Source organism: Lithobates pipiens, unplaced genomic scaffold, assembly GCF_037356315.1.
Source record: "Lithobates pipiens isolate NorthernLeopardFrog02 unplaced genomic scaffold, aLitPip1_a1.2 Scaffold_10, whole genome shotgun sequence".
NCBI lineage: Eukaryota > Metazoa > Chordata > Amphibia > Anura > Ranidae > Lithobates > Lithobates pipiens.
The window spans coordinates 66358813-66374920 of NW_027507686.1; the positions used below are offsets into that span (position 1 = coordinate 66358813).

Genomic DNA, 16108 nt, shown 5'->3' on the forward strand with positions numbered 1-16108 from the left:
AAAAGTTTTTCTTTGTTTCTGTTAATTTTTTTGTAAATAAGTAAGTTTTCATCTTCAATGATGGGCACAAATATGGCTGCACTGACAGGCACTGATAAGGTGGCACTGATGGCCACCAATGAGGTGGCACTGATGGGCACTTATAGGCGGCACTGATGGGCACTGATGGGCATTGATAGGCGGCACTGGTATGCAGCACTGATGGGCACTCATAGGTGGCACTGATGGGCACTCATAAGCGACACTGATGGGCACTTATGGGTGGCAGTGATAGGTGGGCATGGATGGGCACTGATAGGTGGCACTAATGGACACTGATGGGTGGCACGGTTGACACTGGTGGGTGGCACGGTTGGGCATCACTTAATTGTTCTGTTACATAATGGTGCCAGTCAGTGCCCATATGTGGACACTGGCACAGATTTGCCATTAATTTGCACATGTGGATGGCCATGGGGGATTTACCTGGCCATCCACATCTTATGTGCATCCATGGTGGATTCATGGCGGATTCACTGGTGGTCCGGCGTGGGCATCCGAGGGGGGGCTGCATTGATAAACAATCTGTCAGATGTGATTGAGGAAAAGCTGATCACTGGCTCTTCCTGTTTACATGGTGATCAGCCGTGATTGGACACGGCTGATCACGTGGTAAAGAGCCTCCATCCATTGCAGACTGACACACCACACCACTGATCGCCGCAATGCATGCCCCCACGGGCGCACGGCGGCTGTTATCCTACAGGACTTCGTATGATGCCCAGTCAGGATAACACAACCACCAGAAGGGGTAATGCATTCCTTGCATGAAGGTAAAACATGTTTAAGTAGCAGTATTCCCCCTCACCCCCCTTATACTTTCCTGAGCCCTCACTCCATCCAGTGCTGTGCCTGTCTGTAGAGACCCTCTCCCTTCTCCCCACTCTCACAGGCTTGGCTGAGAGCAGCAGGACCATGGGCTCCCGCTGCTGTCAGTTAAATCCTGTGATGAGGGAGTGGGAAGCAGGGCCAAGCTGCACTGTCTGTATCTATAGACACAGAAAGTGTGACTCGAGATCATACCCACAAGAAGCAACTTGCTATGGTGGCACACCAAGAAGAGGAGGAGCACCAGTGGGGGACTCGAGAGATTTCATTGCACAGAGCAGGCAAGTATAAACCTGTTATATAATGTTATTTAAGAAATTAAATTGAGAGTTTACAATCACTTTAAATATACTGATATCAGGTTATGTGCCTACCCAGTGTTGTCAGGTTTCTGGTAATGTTTTAAAATGTAGGACCTGGTGAAAAAAAAAAAATCCCATGTGTGAATCTCTTCCCCCCTTCCCCACGGCTGACTACACGTAGAGTACAGTATTTGTAATGGGAATATACTTAAGACTATTGAAACTATACTTGTAGACTGGGTATAGATGAACAACATCACCCCATATACAAGCATAAACGATCATGCAATATCAGTTCTCTGATTTCTGAATTTGTATTTGGGTGCCTTCATTGGGTGTTCCTTCATTCATCAGAAGACAAGGGTAGTATAGGGTTGTATGTAATAATATTTATGTTAATTGAAAATTCAATTTTAGTGAAAATTGGGGTAAGAACAAGGGAGAGAATATAAGTTGGTTGATTATCATATTACAATTGTCAAAAACAGACAACTGTTGCTCTCCTGGGTAAGGATACAGAAACGTCATAAGACTATCTGATCAGCACATAAGGGACCCCTTCCCTTACTGTATGGGTACTTTATATACATGTTTGACTTAATACCAGCAGTCATTTTGCCAGCTACAAGAAGAACCAGCACGGCATATACTAGTGCTGACATGCACTGGAAGCACCTGATACAAATCTCCCTTCCTGTGCCTCAGTTTCCCTCAAGACAAGGTAGTTTGAAGCGTGTGATTGGCCAAAGACCAAATGGCATTGTTCTTGGCTACATTTCGATGATGGCGGCCAGTGCTGAAAATTCAGCATGGCAATAGAGAGGACACTACTTATACCTGGCTGGTACCCTCTGATCTTATATCTCAACTCAGAACTTTACCACCACAAAAAAAAAAGACATTGCATATCTACCTACACCACGTGGTTAATCACTACGAGTAACTATTGCATAAGATAAATATAGAGCCAGCAATTATTGACTACTATCAAAATAATCACTTCTAGCAGACTGGCTGTTATAAAAGGTCTTCTGGTTTTAGTACTTTTGTGTAACCCAGAACATTACAGAAAACTCAGATGTCCTTACCAGAAACTTTCTCCTAGGTCAATGTGTCAACATATTCAAATAAGAGGGGTCAACAAGATATCTATTGCAGAATGATGAGTCAGCAAACCTTTCTCTCATGAAAAATGTCCTATTATTTATTCATTCCCTGCTAACTGCACTATATTTTAAATGGTTCAAATGTACCTAAACCCAATAGATAAGGTAGCATTAATTTTCTTTTTTCATTCTTTTTTCCCTTTACTTTCACCTGCTGACTCTTTAAGTAACACACATCTCGCCCTAGGGTGACAAAGCACTCCTTTCCATTCAAGGATGACTCACTGCACTGTATCTATGGAGGAGCAGCGTTGGCACCCTAGTCTGCTTTCCTGAGTTGAGCCACCAACACCTGCCCCTCGCCTCACCTATATTAGGAGGAGGTGATTTGTAGTTTAAAACCAATAGCATTGTTCGACATATCAGTTCGATACCCAGAAAGTCACAAGAACACTGGATTTCTGGCATAATCAACAGATATTTTTCTATATTGCAGAAAATGTTGGCCTGAATAAAGAAAACAAATGCAGCCACCACATCTACATACAACTACAATGTATAACATTTTTGTTCTTGGACTTAGATATCCTTTAATGCAGTGGTCTCCAAACTTTATCCGGCCCTTGAGGCATTATTCCTTCCACTGACACCAAACAGTGGGACATAATCCCTGCCCCCGATATCAATAAGGGGGCACTTTTCCTTCCACTGACACCAACAATGGAGCATAATTTCTTACACGCACAACAAAAATTGGCCACTATTCCTTTTCAACGCCACCAAATATTTCTCCCCCTATTACCAAAGTTTGGGCATTGTTTACTCCCACTGAGCACAGTCCGGCCCCCCTAAAGTCTGAAGAACAGCAAACTGGCCCTTTCTTTAGAAAGTTTGGAGATCCCTGTTTTAAAGCAACCAGTAATCCAAAGAGAAAAAAAAACACTCATCACTACATGGAGAATGGCATACAAGTGATCAAAATACGGAGCCCGCTCTGCTCAGCGGGGGAACGCTCCATCCCCGTTGAGCAAGAAGATGACAGGTCCATCTCTGCACACTGTGCAGTGACGGACCTGTCAGAGAGCCGCTCTCCCCCATGGGGAATCGGATGATGACGGACCATAGAGTCCATCAACACCCGATCCACAGATGGATGGAAAAGTAGGTTTTTCCTCCGTCACACTTTTTTGGATCGGAGCGGGTCAGATGTCAGCGGACATGTCACTGACATCCGACGCTCCATAGAGGTCTATGGAGTATCCGTTCAGTATCGCCTAAAAAACTGACAGGCGGACCTGAACGGACAGTCTGTGTGAAAGAGGCCTTACTGATAAGCTTCATTGTAGCCAATTGCCATTGCATGTCAGTCCATTCATATATTCACATATTCATTTTATTTTGTGATAGTCTACATTGTAACCAATTGCCAGCACATGTCAGAATACAATGTATCACTATGATATGTATTGTAACCAATTGCCATTTCATGGCAGACTATAATGTATCAGTATGATAACCTGTATTGTAACTAATTGCTATTGCCTGTCAGACTATTCACTTTGGAACCGTATTTATAAGTAAATAAGGAAAATGTTATTTTATGATAGTCTGCATTGTAACCAATTGCCAGGACATGTCAGACTACAATGTATCAGTATGATAACCTGCATTCTAACTAGTTGCCACTGAATGTCAGGTTATTCACTTTAGAACCTTATTTATATATATATAAAAAAATAAAAAAATAGGAAAATTAGTTAACGATAATGTACAATATACTAATGTTCCATTGTACTACCTATTGCCATTGCATGTCAGACTGTTCACTTTGGAACAACATTTTTTTTAAAAGTAAGAAAAATATTATTTTGTGATAACCTGTATTATAACCTATTTCCATTATATGTCAGATAATTTACTTTGAAACCCCATTCATAAATAAATAGAAATATTATTTTCTGGTAACCCATACTTTAACCTACTGTAATTGCATGTCAGACTATTCACTTCGTAACCTTATTTATTTACAAATAAGGACAAATATTATATTATGATAGTCTGCATTGTAACCAATAGGCATTGCATGTCAGGCTATTCACATTTGAACCTTATTTATTAAAAGAAAACTACGTAGAGGCCAGTAGCCAATAGCTTTCATCTGCAAATTTTTTTCAACGGAAATTTTTTCCCATGAAATTCACTACACATGATCGGAAAAAGTCAGATCGGATTTTGTTGTCGGAAAATTTTAGATCCAGCTCTCAAACTTTTTCCGGTGGAAAATCCGACAGAAAAAGTGCGATAGAGACAACATGATCCCATCGGACTTTTTCCGTTGGAATTTCCGACCTTGTGTATGGGGCATATTACTGGTTACAATGAGACAAAATATAAGAAGATATGCTGCACCTCTTATATTATTTTGTGATAATCTGTATTGTAACCAAATGTTGGACAATTCACATTGAAACTATTAATAAATAAATAAGTAAATAAATAAATAAGGAAAAAGTATTGCATAGTTATACAGGTTGAAAAAAAAAAAAAAAAAAAACACTAGTGCATCTAGTTCACCCAATTTAAAAAAAAAAGGGTATTGTAACCAATAACATTGTATGTCACACTGTTTGGTTTGGAATTTGGAACCTTACTTATAAATAAAGGAACAATATTATTTTATACACATTGGGGGTTATTTCCTAAAGGAAAATCCACTTTGCACTGCAAGTGCACTTGGAAGTAAAGTCGCTGTAGATCCCCGGGAACATGCAAGGAAAATAAAAAAAACAGCATTTTAGCTTGCACATGATTGGATGATAAAATCAGCAGAGCTTCCCCTCATTTCAGATCTACCCCTTAGATTTAGAACGATTGCACTTCCAAGTGCACATGCAGTGCAAAGTGGATTTTCCTTTAGTAAATAACCCCCAATGTACCTAGGCAGGTTTTGGCTGATAAAGAGGACTGACCCTCTATGATCTGCAATAAGGATCTCCATTCCTGTTGATCTAGCTCTAACTCCTCTCTTAGTTCTAAGTCAAAGGTCCAGTAATAATTTGAGTCTCTTCCTCCCACTACTGTTCCTTATGGCAACGCAGGCTCCTTCCATGGCCAGGGATCAGAGCACTTACCGGAGTCAGGATGCACTGGAGTAAGACACATAACCACACCAGGGAACTGGGCAGCACACAATCCATCTTGGGCAGATGTCCCTTGTCCTGGAGGTTGTCCTTTGAAGCCAGTCCTAAATCTGATGAACCAATTGTGGAGGTCTGGCAGGGACTTTTATATGCAGATTCATTCATATGCACAGTCTGTTCAGTAGGGAGAAGGTAATAGAGTCAGATGAGAGGCTGGCATACACTGGGAAACAGGGACAGAGTTTAGTTCCAAAAGGTTACTGCTATCCAACCACCCCCCCCCCCCCCCCCCCAGCCTAAGTAAACTCTTACAAAGCAAACAGAACATCCCCCCCCCCCCCCCCAAAAAAAAAAAAATAGTCAAATTTACCAGGATTTGCTGGTGTCACAGGATAATGTGTGTGCATTGACCTCCTCTGCCTGTCTCATTATGTGCCCCTGGCTGGGTCCCTCTCTTTTTTCTCTCCTTTTGTCTGGGTTATCCTCCCTTCCCTCTCTGTGATCTGTACTGGGTCTGCACACAGCAGAGGACCCTGACTCCTTCCACAGAAAGGTAGAGATAGACAGATAAGCTGAGAATGGGATGGTGGATGGGAGGGAAAGAGAACAGATGGGATAAGAGGGAGGATAGGTGCTGGACATGCTGGAAGAAGAGAGCACAGCACTCACCCCCCCCCCAGTCCACAGCACAGCAATACTCAGCACTGTCACACTGGAATGGTGTGCTGGTGAAGGAGAGGTGCTACTTGTGACTCACTTGCTGTTTCTCTATGACTCAGTTGCTGCTTGTGAAAGACATGCAGTCCTTAGGGAGAGGAAAACTACAATAAAGAGAACCTGTCACATTGTATCTGCAACTGGCACGCCTCCCAACTGTCCCTGAATTGGAGGGACTGTCCCTGATTTGGAGCAATGTCCCTCATTCATCCTCATTTGTCCCTCATTTTCTTCTGATCTATATAGATGTATATTAAATGCACGTTTTATCTATCTTGTGTTTCCCAGCGCTAAACCTTTCATCTGATTTCTAAATTACTGCATTTGTAAATTCCAAAAGCCATTAGTGGTAAACAAACGCACTTGTGTGTTTAACCAATCTTGTTTTTTTTTGTACAATTCTCCTTTAAGGGGGCGTGACAAGGGGTGTGTCCTATGCCTGCATGCTTTTGCTGATAGGTGTCCCTCATTCCCATCTCAAAAAGTTGGGAGGTATGGCAACTGGTGACTTTTTTTTTTCAAAATGCTTGTTGCCTGGCTGTCAGACTGCTCCTCTTTCCTCGCTGCTTCTAGTCAATGTCCACCAAGTGACACAAAATAATGGGGGATATTTACAAAAGGCAAATTGAATTTGCACTACAAGTGCACTTGGAAGTGCAGTCGCTGTAGATCTGTAGATGAGTGGAAGCTCTGCTGATTTTATCATCCAATCATGTGCAAGCTAAAATGCTGTTTTTTATTTTTGTTGCATGTCCCCCTTAAATCTACGGCGGCTGCAATTCCAAGTGCACTTGTAGTACAAAGTGGGTTTGCCTTTCGTAAATAATCCCCAATATCCTTTTTTTTTCCCAAAAAATAGTCCAAATGCATTTATTACTTTAAGTGATTGTAAACCCATAATTATTTGAAAGCGGTGGTAAAGACTCAAACTTTACCTTCGTGCATTCTATGCATACAAAAAAAAAAAAAGGAGTGTGTTCAGCAGCCCCCCCCCCCCCCAATACTTACCTGAGCCGATCTTCCTCCAGCATTGTGCATGGGAGACTCAGCTCACCCGGGTCTTTCCTTCCTCATTGGCTGACTTACAGCCAGTGAGGAGGGAATATGTGTTGGGGTCAAGGTGCGCTGTGTGTGTCTTATATACACATATAGGCAGCTCTGGAGCGAATGTGAATGAGTGCTCCTTGCTCTGTGGGCATTCATCAGGAGGCAGGGGCCAGGAGCACCAGCGGGGACCAGAGAAGAGGAGGATCTGGGCTGCTCTGTGCAAAACCATTGCACAGAGCAGGTAAGTATAAAAATTTTTTTTTTTAAACTGTTGTTAAAGTGTTACTAAACCCACAACAGTAAAATCAGTCTCCATATGCAGTAAAGCATGCTTGTTATACTCACTGTGGAACCTAAGGGGTTAATCTTTCGCATTGTGTAAAAAGGCTGTTTGATCCTGTCTTTTCTGATCCTTCTTTTACTGTCCCCAATCCATCTGCTGATAGAACAGAGCCTTTGAAGCACTCTACACATGCTCAGTTTGGTGTATATTGCTAGAAAGTTTTTTTTTGGGCAGGGAGGGTGCATGTGATCAGCACAGGACCAACCAGCACTGTCCAGACAGAAAGTCAGGGGTCATGCAGCCTCATACGAAAGTCAGAGCAGAATGAAAGCTCCTCCTACATGCTTTAACCAGAAACTTATAGCAGTCACAAGACTGCTATATACTGCTGATGAGAAAAGGTATTTAGCAGTTTATATTTGCTAAAATTATTGCATTTCCATGTTCTGTGTACTGTGGGAGACCAGATATAGTGAATGCAGGGTCCTGGGTTTAGTAACACTGTAATATCACTTTAAAATACCAAACATGGTATACTTAATGTGGTTTTGCACAGAGCAGCCCCAATCCTCTTCTTCTGGGGTCCCCCTGGCGCCCATGGCTCCTTCCACCTGTCGAGTGCCCCACCATAGCAAGCCACTTGCTATGGGGACACTCAGGCAGCCTCATTCCTCCTCACTGTCTGTAATTGACAGCAGCAGGAGCCAATGGCCAACACTAAACTAAGCCCTTGTTTTGTGTATTCACCTTGTCTTGTGGCTGAACCATAGCCCTGTGACAGGACATAATAGGACATATAGTTTATCTCTTTACCAGAATGTTTTATAGTGACCACTCATATATTAATATAATCATTCATTTAAAAAAGTAAATAAATCATAAACCAAAGGCCCTTTGTTCAAACATCATAAGAAAGCTATTTATCAGTTTTCATTTTTTTTTGGGATTAAAAAAAGCCAAAAAAATACAAACATGAGGAGTCCATACATTTTCCATGTAGATCATGTCCCCGATTGGATTTGGACCCTTATCCTTTGTTTACGCTAAATCCAAATTTGAAATCATGCGCTTTTACTTGAAGTTGTACAATTTCAAAGTCGCATGTCAGTATCACTTCATGCACAGTTATCTATGGAAATCGCACCTAAACTTGCAAAAAGTAATGCAAGAACTACTTTCAAAATCGGAGGACAATAGGGTGCAACTTGTCATGCGCTTTGAAACTATCCAATACACCATGGTCATACTCTGATTTTCTTTTTCAATTAGCCTATGGGCTGAACAATAAGGAAATTAACTTAATCCTCCATCCACATTATATAGCACAGATGGAAAAACCTCTCAAATCTCACGCAGCGGCTATTGTATCTTGACGGTGAGACCCACCAGCTGTCAAAATCCCAAAACAGCAACTGTATCTGACTGGATGCAGGCATTGTTCTGCCAACAATTTTCCTGAGGATGTTGGGCAGGAGGCGGCCCACTGGGCCACCCACTGATCAAATGTTGGCTGTTTCCTCAAGAACTGGCTAAAATTTGCACAATCTATGGCCAGCTTTACAACAACACAAGAAATACATCCATCAAGGGCCGGCGCTACCACTAGGTGAACTAGACAGCCACCTAAGGGGACTGCCACCTAGGGCGCAGCCACGGCCGCTGATTTCCCCACTCTCCGCCACAGAAACATAGATAAGAAGGAGGATAAGTTCTGACCCCCCCGAACCTCTTGCCCTACTGCCCCATGCAGTTGCGCCGTGGCAGGGGTGGTGTGGTCCCTAGACCTCCCCCTCCTCCGTTCTTGCCCTCCTCCTTCTCTGAAAGTCGCAGGCCTGGGAGTGGGGTAAGCATGTGATTGGTTGCTAGGACATTGGTGGTCCTAGTAACCAGTCACGTGCTTGCCTCGCCCCCAGGCCCCGACACTGGCCCTGCGTCCATCATAAACCATTAACCAACACAATTTTATTTCAATGCCTGCATTTGTTTGCACTTACAGGCAGTCCCTGAGTTACAAACAAGATATTTTCTGTAGGTTTGTTCTGAAGTTGAAATTGTATGCAATTTTTTAAGTGTAACTCCAGCCACGTTTTTTGGATAGCATAGGGAAGGATTACAGGGAACACCCCTGTAAAATTAGTTTTGCTGTCTGTGCCCCTGTTCAGAAGATTTCACCCCATTTTCTGTCCGTGTGACAATTGGATTTTGAAAATTTTGGGTTGTTGTGGAAACAAGGATTGGTGATAAAGCTTCAGTGGAGACCTTTTCCCATGCTAACTCTTATGCCGCGTACACACGACCGGAGTTTTCGAGGGACTAGGTCAGACGGACTTTCTGAATGAACGGACTTGGACACACACAATCACACCAAAGTCTGATGGATTTAAACGTGATGACGTACGACTGGACTAGAATAAGGAAGTTCATAGCCAGTAGCCAATAGCTGCCCTAGCGTCGGTTTTTGTCCGTCGGACTAGCATACACACGAGCGGATTTCTCGGTCCGGCGGTGTTCCGGTGGAAAAATTTAAAACATGTTCCATTTCTAAAGTCTGCCAGATTTTTGGCAAGCAAAGGTCTGATGGAGCCCACACAAGATCGAATTGTCCGACGGACTCGTTCCGTCGGACCTTTACTGTCAAAAAGTCCAGTAGTGTGTACGCGACATTACAGGAGTGAATTCCCCTTCCTAGGGGTAGATTTCCTCTGACTTCCTGTTGTCTCCCTCCCTCTATCTGTAAATAGGAGTCGTATGGAAGCCGGATGTTTGTAACTCGGGGACCGCCTGTATTTCCACCTGATTGATATGACAAACAGTTCCAGGGTATAATTGTGGATGAGATTTATATTGCACTGAGGATATGGCACTTCCTGAGCTACAGGATGCCATCTCAGGTTGGCTGATTAGGAGGTCACAAGTGCTTGACTGCAGATGCTTGTATGAGGGAACTTTTGTGTTTGCTTTGGATGTAGCCTGTGAGGGATGATCATCTTTTAATATTTGGAAGAATACAGTAGGTGGGAAATACTTGCCTATGGACGTACCTATCTGTACCTGTCTTGACATGTACTTGGACTGTTATGCTAAGATCCTTGTCATTTGTCGCTAATCCCACATCATAAAAGAGGAAAAAAGTAGAGCGTGGCCAAGGCAGAGTGCTACAGTAGTAGGGGTTGATGCAGCTTGGGCTGAGGTTCTGCAACACCCCAATCATCTCCAGCACTTTGCAGGACCTGGTCATCATACTGAGAGCTCAGTCCTGCAGGTTACAGGGGGCTTTATCAGGAGCATCTTCAGAGCTGAGTCATGCCGCGTACACACGAGCAGAATGTCCGACAGAAAAAGTCAGACGGAAGCTTTTCATCATATATTCCGATCGTGTGTATGGCCCATCGGACTTTTTACGTCGAAAATTCTGACGGACCTAGTAATAGATCATGTTCTAAATATTTCCGACGGAACCAATTCCTATCAGGAAAAACCGCTTCTCTGTATGCTGTTCCAACGGACCAAAAACGACACATGCTCTAAAGCAAGTACGAGACGGAAGCTATTGGCTACTGGCTTTTTCTAGTCCCTTCGTACATGCTGTACGTCACCGCGTTCTTGATGATCGGGTTTTGGTGTGATCGCGCGCACGCAAGACAGTTTCAGCGGAATTCCATTGGAAAAACATTCAGAGTTTATTCCGATTGGAAAACCGGTCGTGTGTACACGGCATTACACTTGTACAGCCAGTCTCCATATGCAATCTGCAGGGTTGGGCTCTCCATGTGACAGCCAAGGCTTCCCTTTTTATTCAATATAAATGAAGGTTGCGGTTGCAGTCTTCATTTATAAACTAGTGGTATGTGTAAACTGTTAAAAGAAAACCCTTTTTTTTATACATGTGTTTTCTTATCAGCCCATATTTAGTTTTAAAGCAGTTTTAAACCCAAAAGGTGGCACCCGGGGGGGGGGCTCTGCTGTAAGGTGGCACTCTGGGGGGGCTCTGCCGTAAGGTGGCACTCTGTGGACTGTGATGTATAGGGAGAATGATGGGACTTTGTTGTAAGGGAGGACTCTGATCTGAGCATGGTGCTCATCCTGACTGCTGTACTCTATGCCCACGTACACACGGTCGGAGATTTTGCCAACCAAATCCGTCGGATTTTGCCTGTCGGATTTAGTCCGACGGATTGTGTCCGAAACTGTTGCATACACACGGTTGGGCCAAGTTGGCGAAAAATCCGATCTTTCAGAACGTGATGACGTTATTTCGTTACGATGGGACTACATTCAGGCTAGTAGCCAATAGCTTTGATGTAGGAATTTGATCTGAGAATGCGTGGCACTTGGTCCGATCAAAATGCTCTACACATGATCGGATTAGGTCCGTCCGGCCCAGTTGGTCGGGAAATATTTCCAACATGTTGGAAAATTGGGTCGGACGGAGATTCGGACAGAATCAGTCCAATGCATACCACACACAGTCGGATTATCTGACGACACGGTCCGATAAGACTCATTCTGACAGATTCTCCGACTGTGTGTACAAGGGCTATATGTTGTTTTGTTTGTTACTTACTCCTGGCGTGACAGCCATCTGTAAGTCTGGGGGCCCCATAATCTTCTATTGCCCGGGCCCCATGAGTTGTCAGTCCACCCCTGGTTCAGAGGCTGTTTGTTCATTCATTGTGCCCATTGACATTGGTTATATATGACAGCTTGTGATCAGGGCCATCTTTAATATTGATTGGACCCTGGGCAAAAATTGGACCCTGGGCAAAAATTGGACCCTGGGCAAAAATTTTCTTGGCCCCCCCCCCCCATGCAATTTCACTCTCCACCTGCTCTGAGACATACAATAACTAGCAGCTAGACTTAAAATCAATTTACTGTATCAGATAAGGCAGAAATTATGATTGGTTGCCAGCAGTTACAGCATATCATTACTGCTTACTGACTGGTTGCTAGAGGTTACAGACCAGATTACGGCTCACTGTTTAATTGCTAGAGATTATAGCACATCATCTCTTCACTGCAGGTGGGCATGATATACATACGAATGCTGCCTTTATTTACATATCAATGCTGCCGGCCGTAACATATGAATGCCGGTTATTTACATGTAGACACAGGGTCTGCAGGTGAGTCACCTGTACACAACAATAAGGCAGAGCTGAGCAGCATTAGTACCAGCACTTCACACTGAGATATCGGGACACAGCACGGGACGAAAACTTCAAGGGACAAGTGAATTTAAACTAGGATAGTTGGCAAGTATGAGGCAGCTGCTTTGGGCCCAACAACAATAACAGGGCCCAGGGCAGCTGTCCCTTTTGCCCTGCCTTAAAGACGGCCCTGCTTGTGATCCCCTCAGCATATTCCACTTTCAAAAACCATAGTGCTCTTATTATATTATATTTCTGATGCCCTTTCCTTCACAATGTAGTTTCTTGTAATGTCATTTTTGGTGCCTCTCACCTGTATTGTTAACCTTTCAGTATAATCCCCTGTACATCTTCGATTTTTGATTATTTGATCTTGAATTTGCGAATAAGAGACAAATTTTTCTACTTTTATTATCAAAGCAGATTTTTACTTCTAATTTTATTTTGTGTTAACCACTTGTGTTAACCACTTGTACGTTGGCAGAATGGCACGGGCAGGCATATTGGCGTACAGGTTCTATATGTCGCCCTGCCATTGCATGCACGCCACAACGGCGGCATGCTCGCGGGCCGGTCGGGACCCCCGTGAGTCCGGTCGCGGGTCCCACGGACTTGATCGCCGCAGGGATACCCACGATCGTCTCAAAGGGCGGCTGAACGGGGAGATGCCGTTCTAAACAGCATCTCCCTGTTCTGCCTAGCAACAAGTGACACTGATCTCTGCTCCATGTGATTGGAGCAGAGATCAGTGTTCACTAACACAAAGCCCAGCCCCCACAGTTAGTAACATGCCCCTAGGAACACTTAACCCCTACACTGCCACGCCCTGGTTAACCCTTTCACTGCCAGTGTCATTTACACAGGAATCAGTGCATTTGTATAGCACTGATTGCTGTATAGATGACAATGGTCCCAAAAATGTATCGAAAATGTCCGATGTGTCCGCCATAATGTCACAGTCACAATAAAAATCGCTGATAGCCGCCATTACTAGTAAAAAAAAAATTTATAAAAATGCCATAAAACTATCCCCTATTTTGTAAACGCTATAACTTTTGCGCAAACCAATCAATAATCGCTTATTGCGATTTTTTACCAAAAATATGTAGAAGAATATGCATCGGCCTAAACTGAGGGGAAAAAAATGTTTTATATATTTTTGGGGGGTATTTATTATAACAAATTAAAAAAAAATCGTTTTTCAAAATTGTCACTCTATTTTTGTTTATAGCGCAAAAACCGCAGGGGTGATCAAATACCACCAAAAGAAAGCTCTATTTGTGGGGAAAAAAAGGACATCAATTTTGTTTGGGAGCCACGTGGCACGACTGCGCAATTGTCAGTTAAAGCGACGCAGTGTCAAATCGCAAAAAGTGATCTGGTCTTAAGCCAGCAAAATGATCCGGTCTGAAAGTGGTTAAACTCTATTTGTATTTTTTTCAATAAAATCAGATTAAATAAAAAAAAAAAATCTCAGCACATTGATTTTAAAGATTAAGGGCCCATTCACACCTAGACAGTCCACTGCATCGCGTCAGCTCTTGTTATGCTGTGCTGTCATGTGCTTTGCACTAAGGCATTTATTTAAATAGGCTGCCAACACACCAAGATGCACCAAAAAATGGACAAGCCCAATTATTTCCAATGCAGTGCAACACAACAGATGGCAGTGCGTTATGTGCCCCGAATATGAGAAAAAAGTCCCTCCTCTGCTCCCACCTCCTGGCCCTCTCTGTTGATGAGATGGGGCCCAGGGTAATGTAATTTTAGCCCTGGTAAGCAAGTAGGAGCAGGGAAGTGGTCTAGTAAAATCAATGTATTCATTTAGGCAGAAATGAGCAATAAAGCTGCCGCAGGCCCCCCTGTTTAGCTGGTGAGGCCTGGGCCCAGTACAAAAGGACCAGTTGTACTGCCTTTTCAGTGGCTATGGCTCTAACCAATGATAGTCTGGATGTGATTGGCATTTTAAGTGGGAAAGTCATGCCAAAACATGGGTCTAATATGGAACGTGACAACACTAAGAATGATAGTTGCCTGGCTGTCATGTTGGTCTATTTTCTTTGCCTTTTACCTTGAATGACTGACCCAGAACAAGTATGCCAATGAGAACTACTGTTTTTTTCTTTGACTTTGCTGATCTGTATACTCATTATAGGTTAGTTGCTCAGGAGGTATTAGAGCCACCCAGATAGCAAGGATAACTTGCCACAAATTTGTGGCAGTGTTGAATTGTAAGTCTGTTAACTTGCTGCACATATTTACTGGCAAGTTGGTGCATCAAGTGCTCTGCAAGTGTACAAGTTCTAGTTGACACTTTTCCAATTGGTAGAAAATTTGCGTGGAGCAAAGTTGCAGTGGTGAGTCTACAGCAAGACTCTGCAAGTCTACAGAATGAAAATTCAGCCACAGTGACCCCTGTGGTGGGATGACTATTGCACAACATAACTGAACCAGAACTTGCAGCAGACTTGCAGAATGTGCAACAAACTCAAGAAGTCTGACAAGTCTAGCAAGAGCTTAACAAGTGATTTTCAAACTTGTAGCACAATTCCTTGCTATCTGGGCGATAGCTGGGTGTTCATCATAACTGCCAGCCAAATAGCATTTTCAAATTGGGTCTGCATTGGCAGCCACCTTTATTTCTCTCAAGACTACTTTAACCTTTCTTAATATTGTAAATACCATATTTAATGCCTTGGTTTAGACTTTGTAGTTTAACAGCTGTCATACTGTGCAAAGACTGTAAGGATACAGTGGAACCTTGGTTTTACGAGTAACCTGGTTAACAAGCATTTTGAAAGATGAGCAACTTTTTAAAAATAAATTCTGCAAGTGTTCGCAAAACAAGCAGAATTCAAGCTAATGGGTGGTACAGTACCGCATTTGGCCAGAGGTTCGGGGGCACCAGGGACACTCGGAACAGTTCGGAGCCATTCGGAAATATTTGGAATGACTCGGAAATACTTGGAAACACTCGGAAATACTCAGTTCCCAAGTGTTTCCGAGCCTTTCCCAGGCTTTCCGAGTTCAGCTGAGCTGTCCCTGTAGATTTCCGAGGCTCTCCGGTGCCCCCCCACCTCTGGTCACATGCGGTATTGCATGTAATAGAAGTCAATGCAGAACAAATTATCTTTGTTTCCATTGAATTCTATGGGGAAACTCGCTTTGATATGTGAGTGCTTTGGATTACAAGCATTCCCCTGGAATGGATTATGCTTGTGATCCAAGGCTCCACCGTATATTTTAACTTCAGAATGGGCTGTTCATCATATCATTTACAATCTGTGTCATAAGCAATTATTGAAGGGGTTATAATTTAATACTAGCAGTTAACATAACAAGAGGTCTTGTAACTCCCACAGAATTTGGGCAGACATGCATATCTTTAGTACATTGCTATTCATTTTACTGTATAAATCATTCACACATCAGAAAACAAAGCTATATGCAAAAAATTCTTTACAGAGGGTAGCACATTCTTCACATACTATTACAT

The 16108-nt window shown here is 43.1% G+C and overlaps 1 protein-coding gene across 4 annotated transcripts in view; it reads right to left on the minus strand.

The window, feature by feature from the left end:
- VEGFB (vascular endothelial growth factor B) overlaps positions 1-6141 on the minus strand; it is a 98676-nt gene extending 92535 nt beyond the window's left edge. The window contains exons 1-2 of one of the 4 annotated variants that reach the window (XM_077455783.1): positions 5786-6141; positions 5407-5589 (exon numbers count right to left, since the gene is read on the minus strand). In XM_077455783.1, the coding sequence (XP_077311909.1) occupies positions 5407-5580 (174 nt within the window). In that variant the 5' untranslated portion in view covers positions 5581-5589; positions 5786-6141. Of the gene's footprint in view, positions 1-5406; positions 5639-5785 lie in introns of those variants that run through there. The other 3 variants (XM_077455780.1, XM_077455781.1, XM_077455782.1) reach the window with 3 other exon arrangements.
- Positions 6142-16108: the final 9967 nt, after the last annotated feature.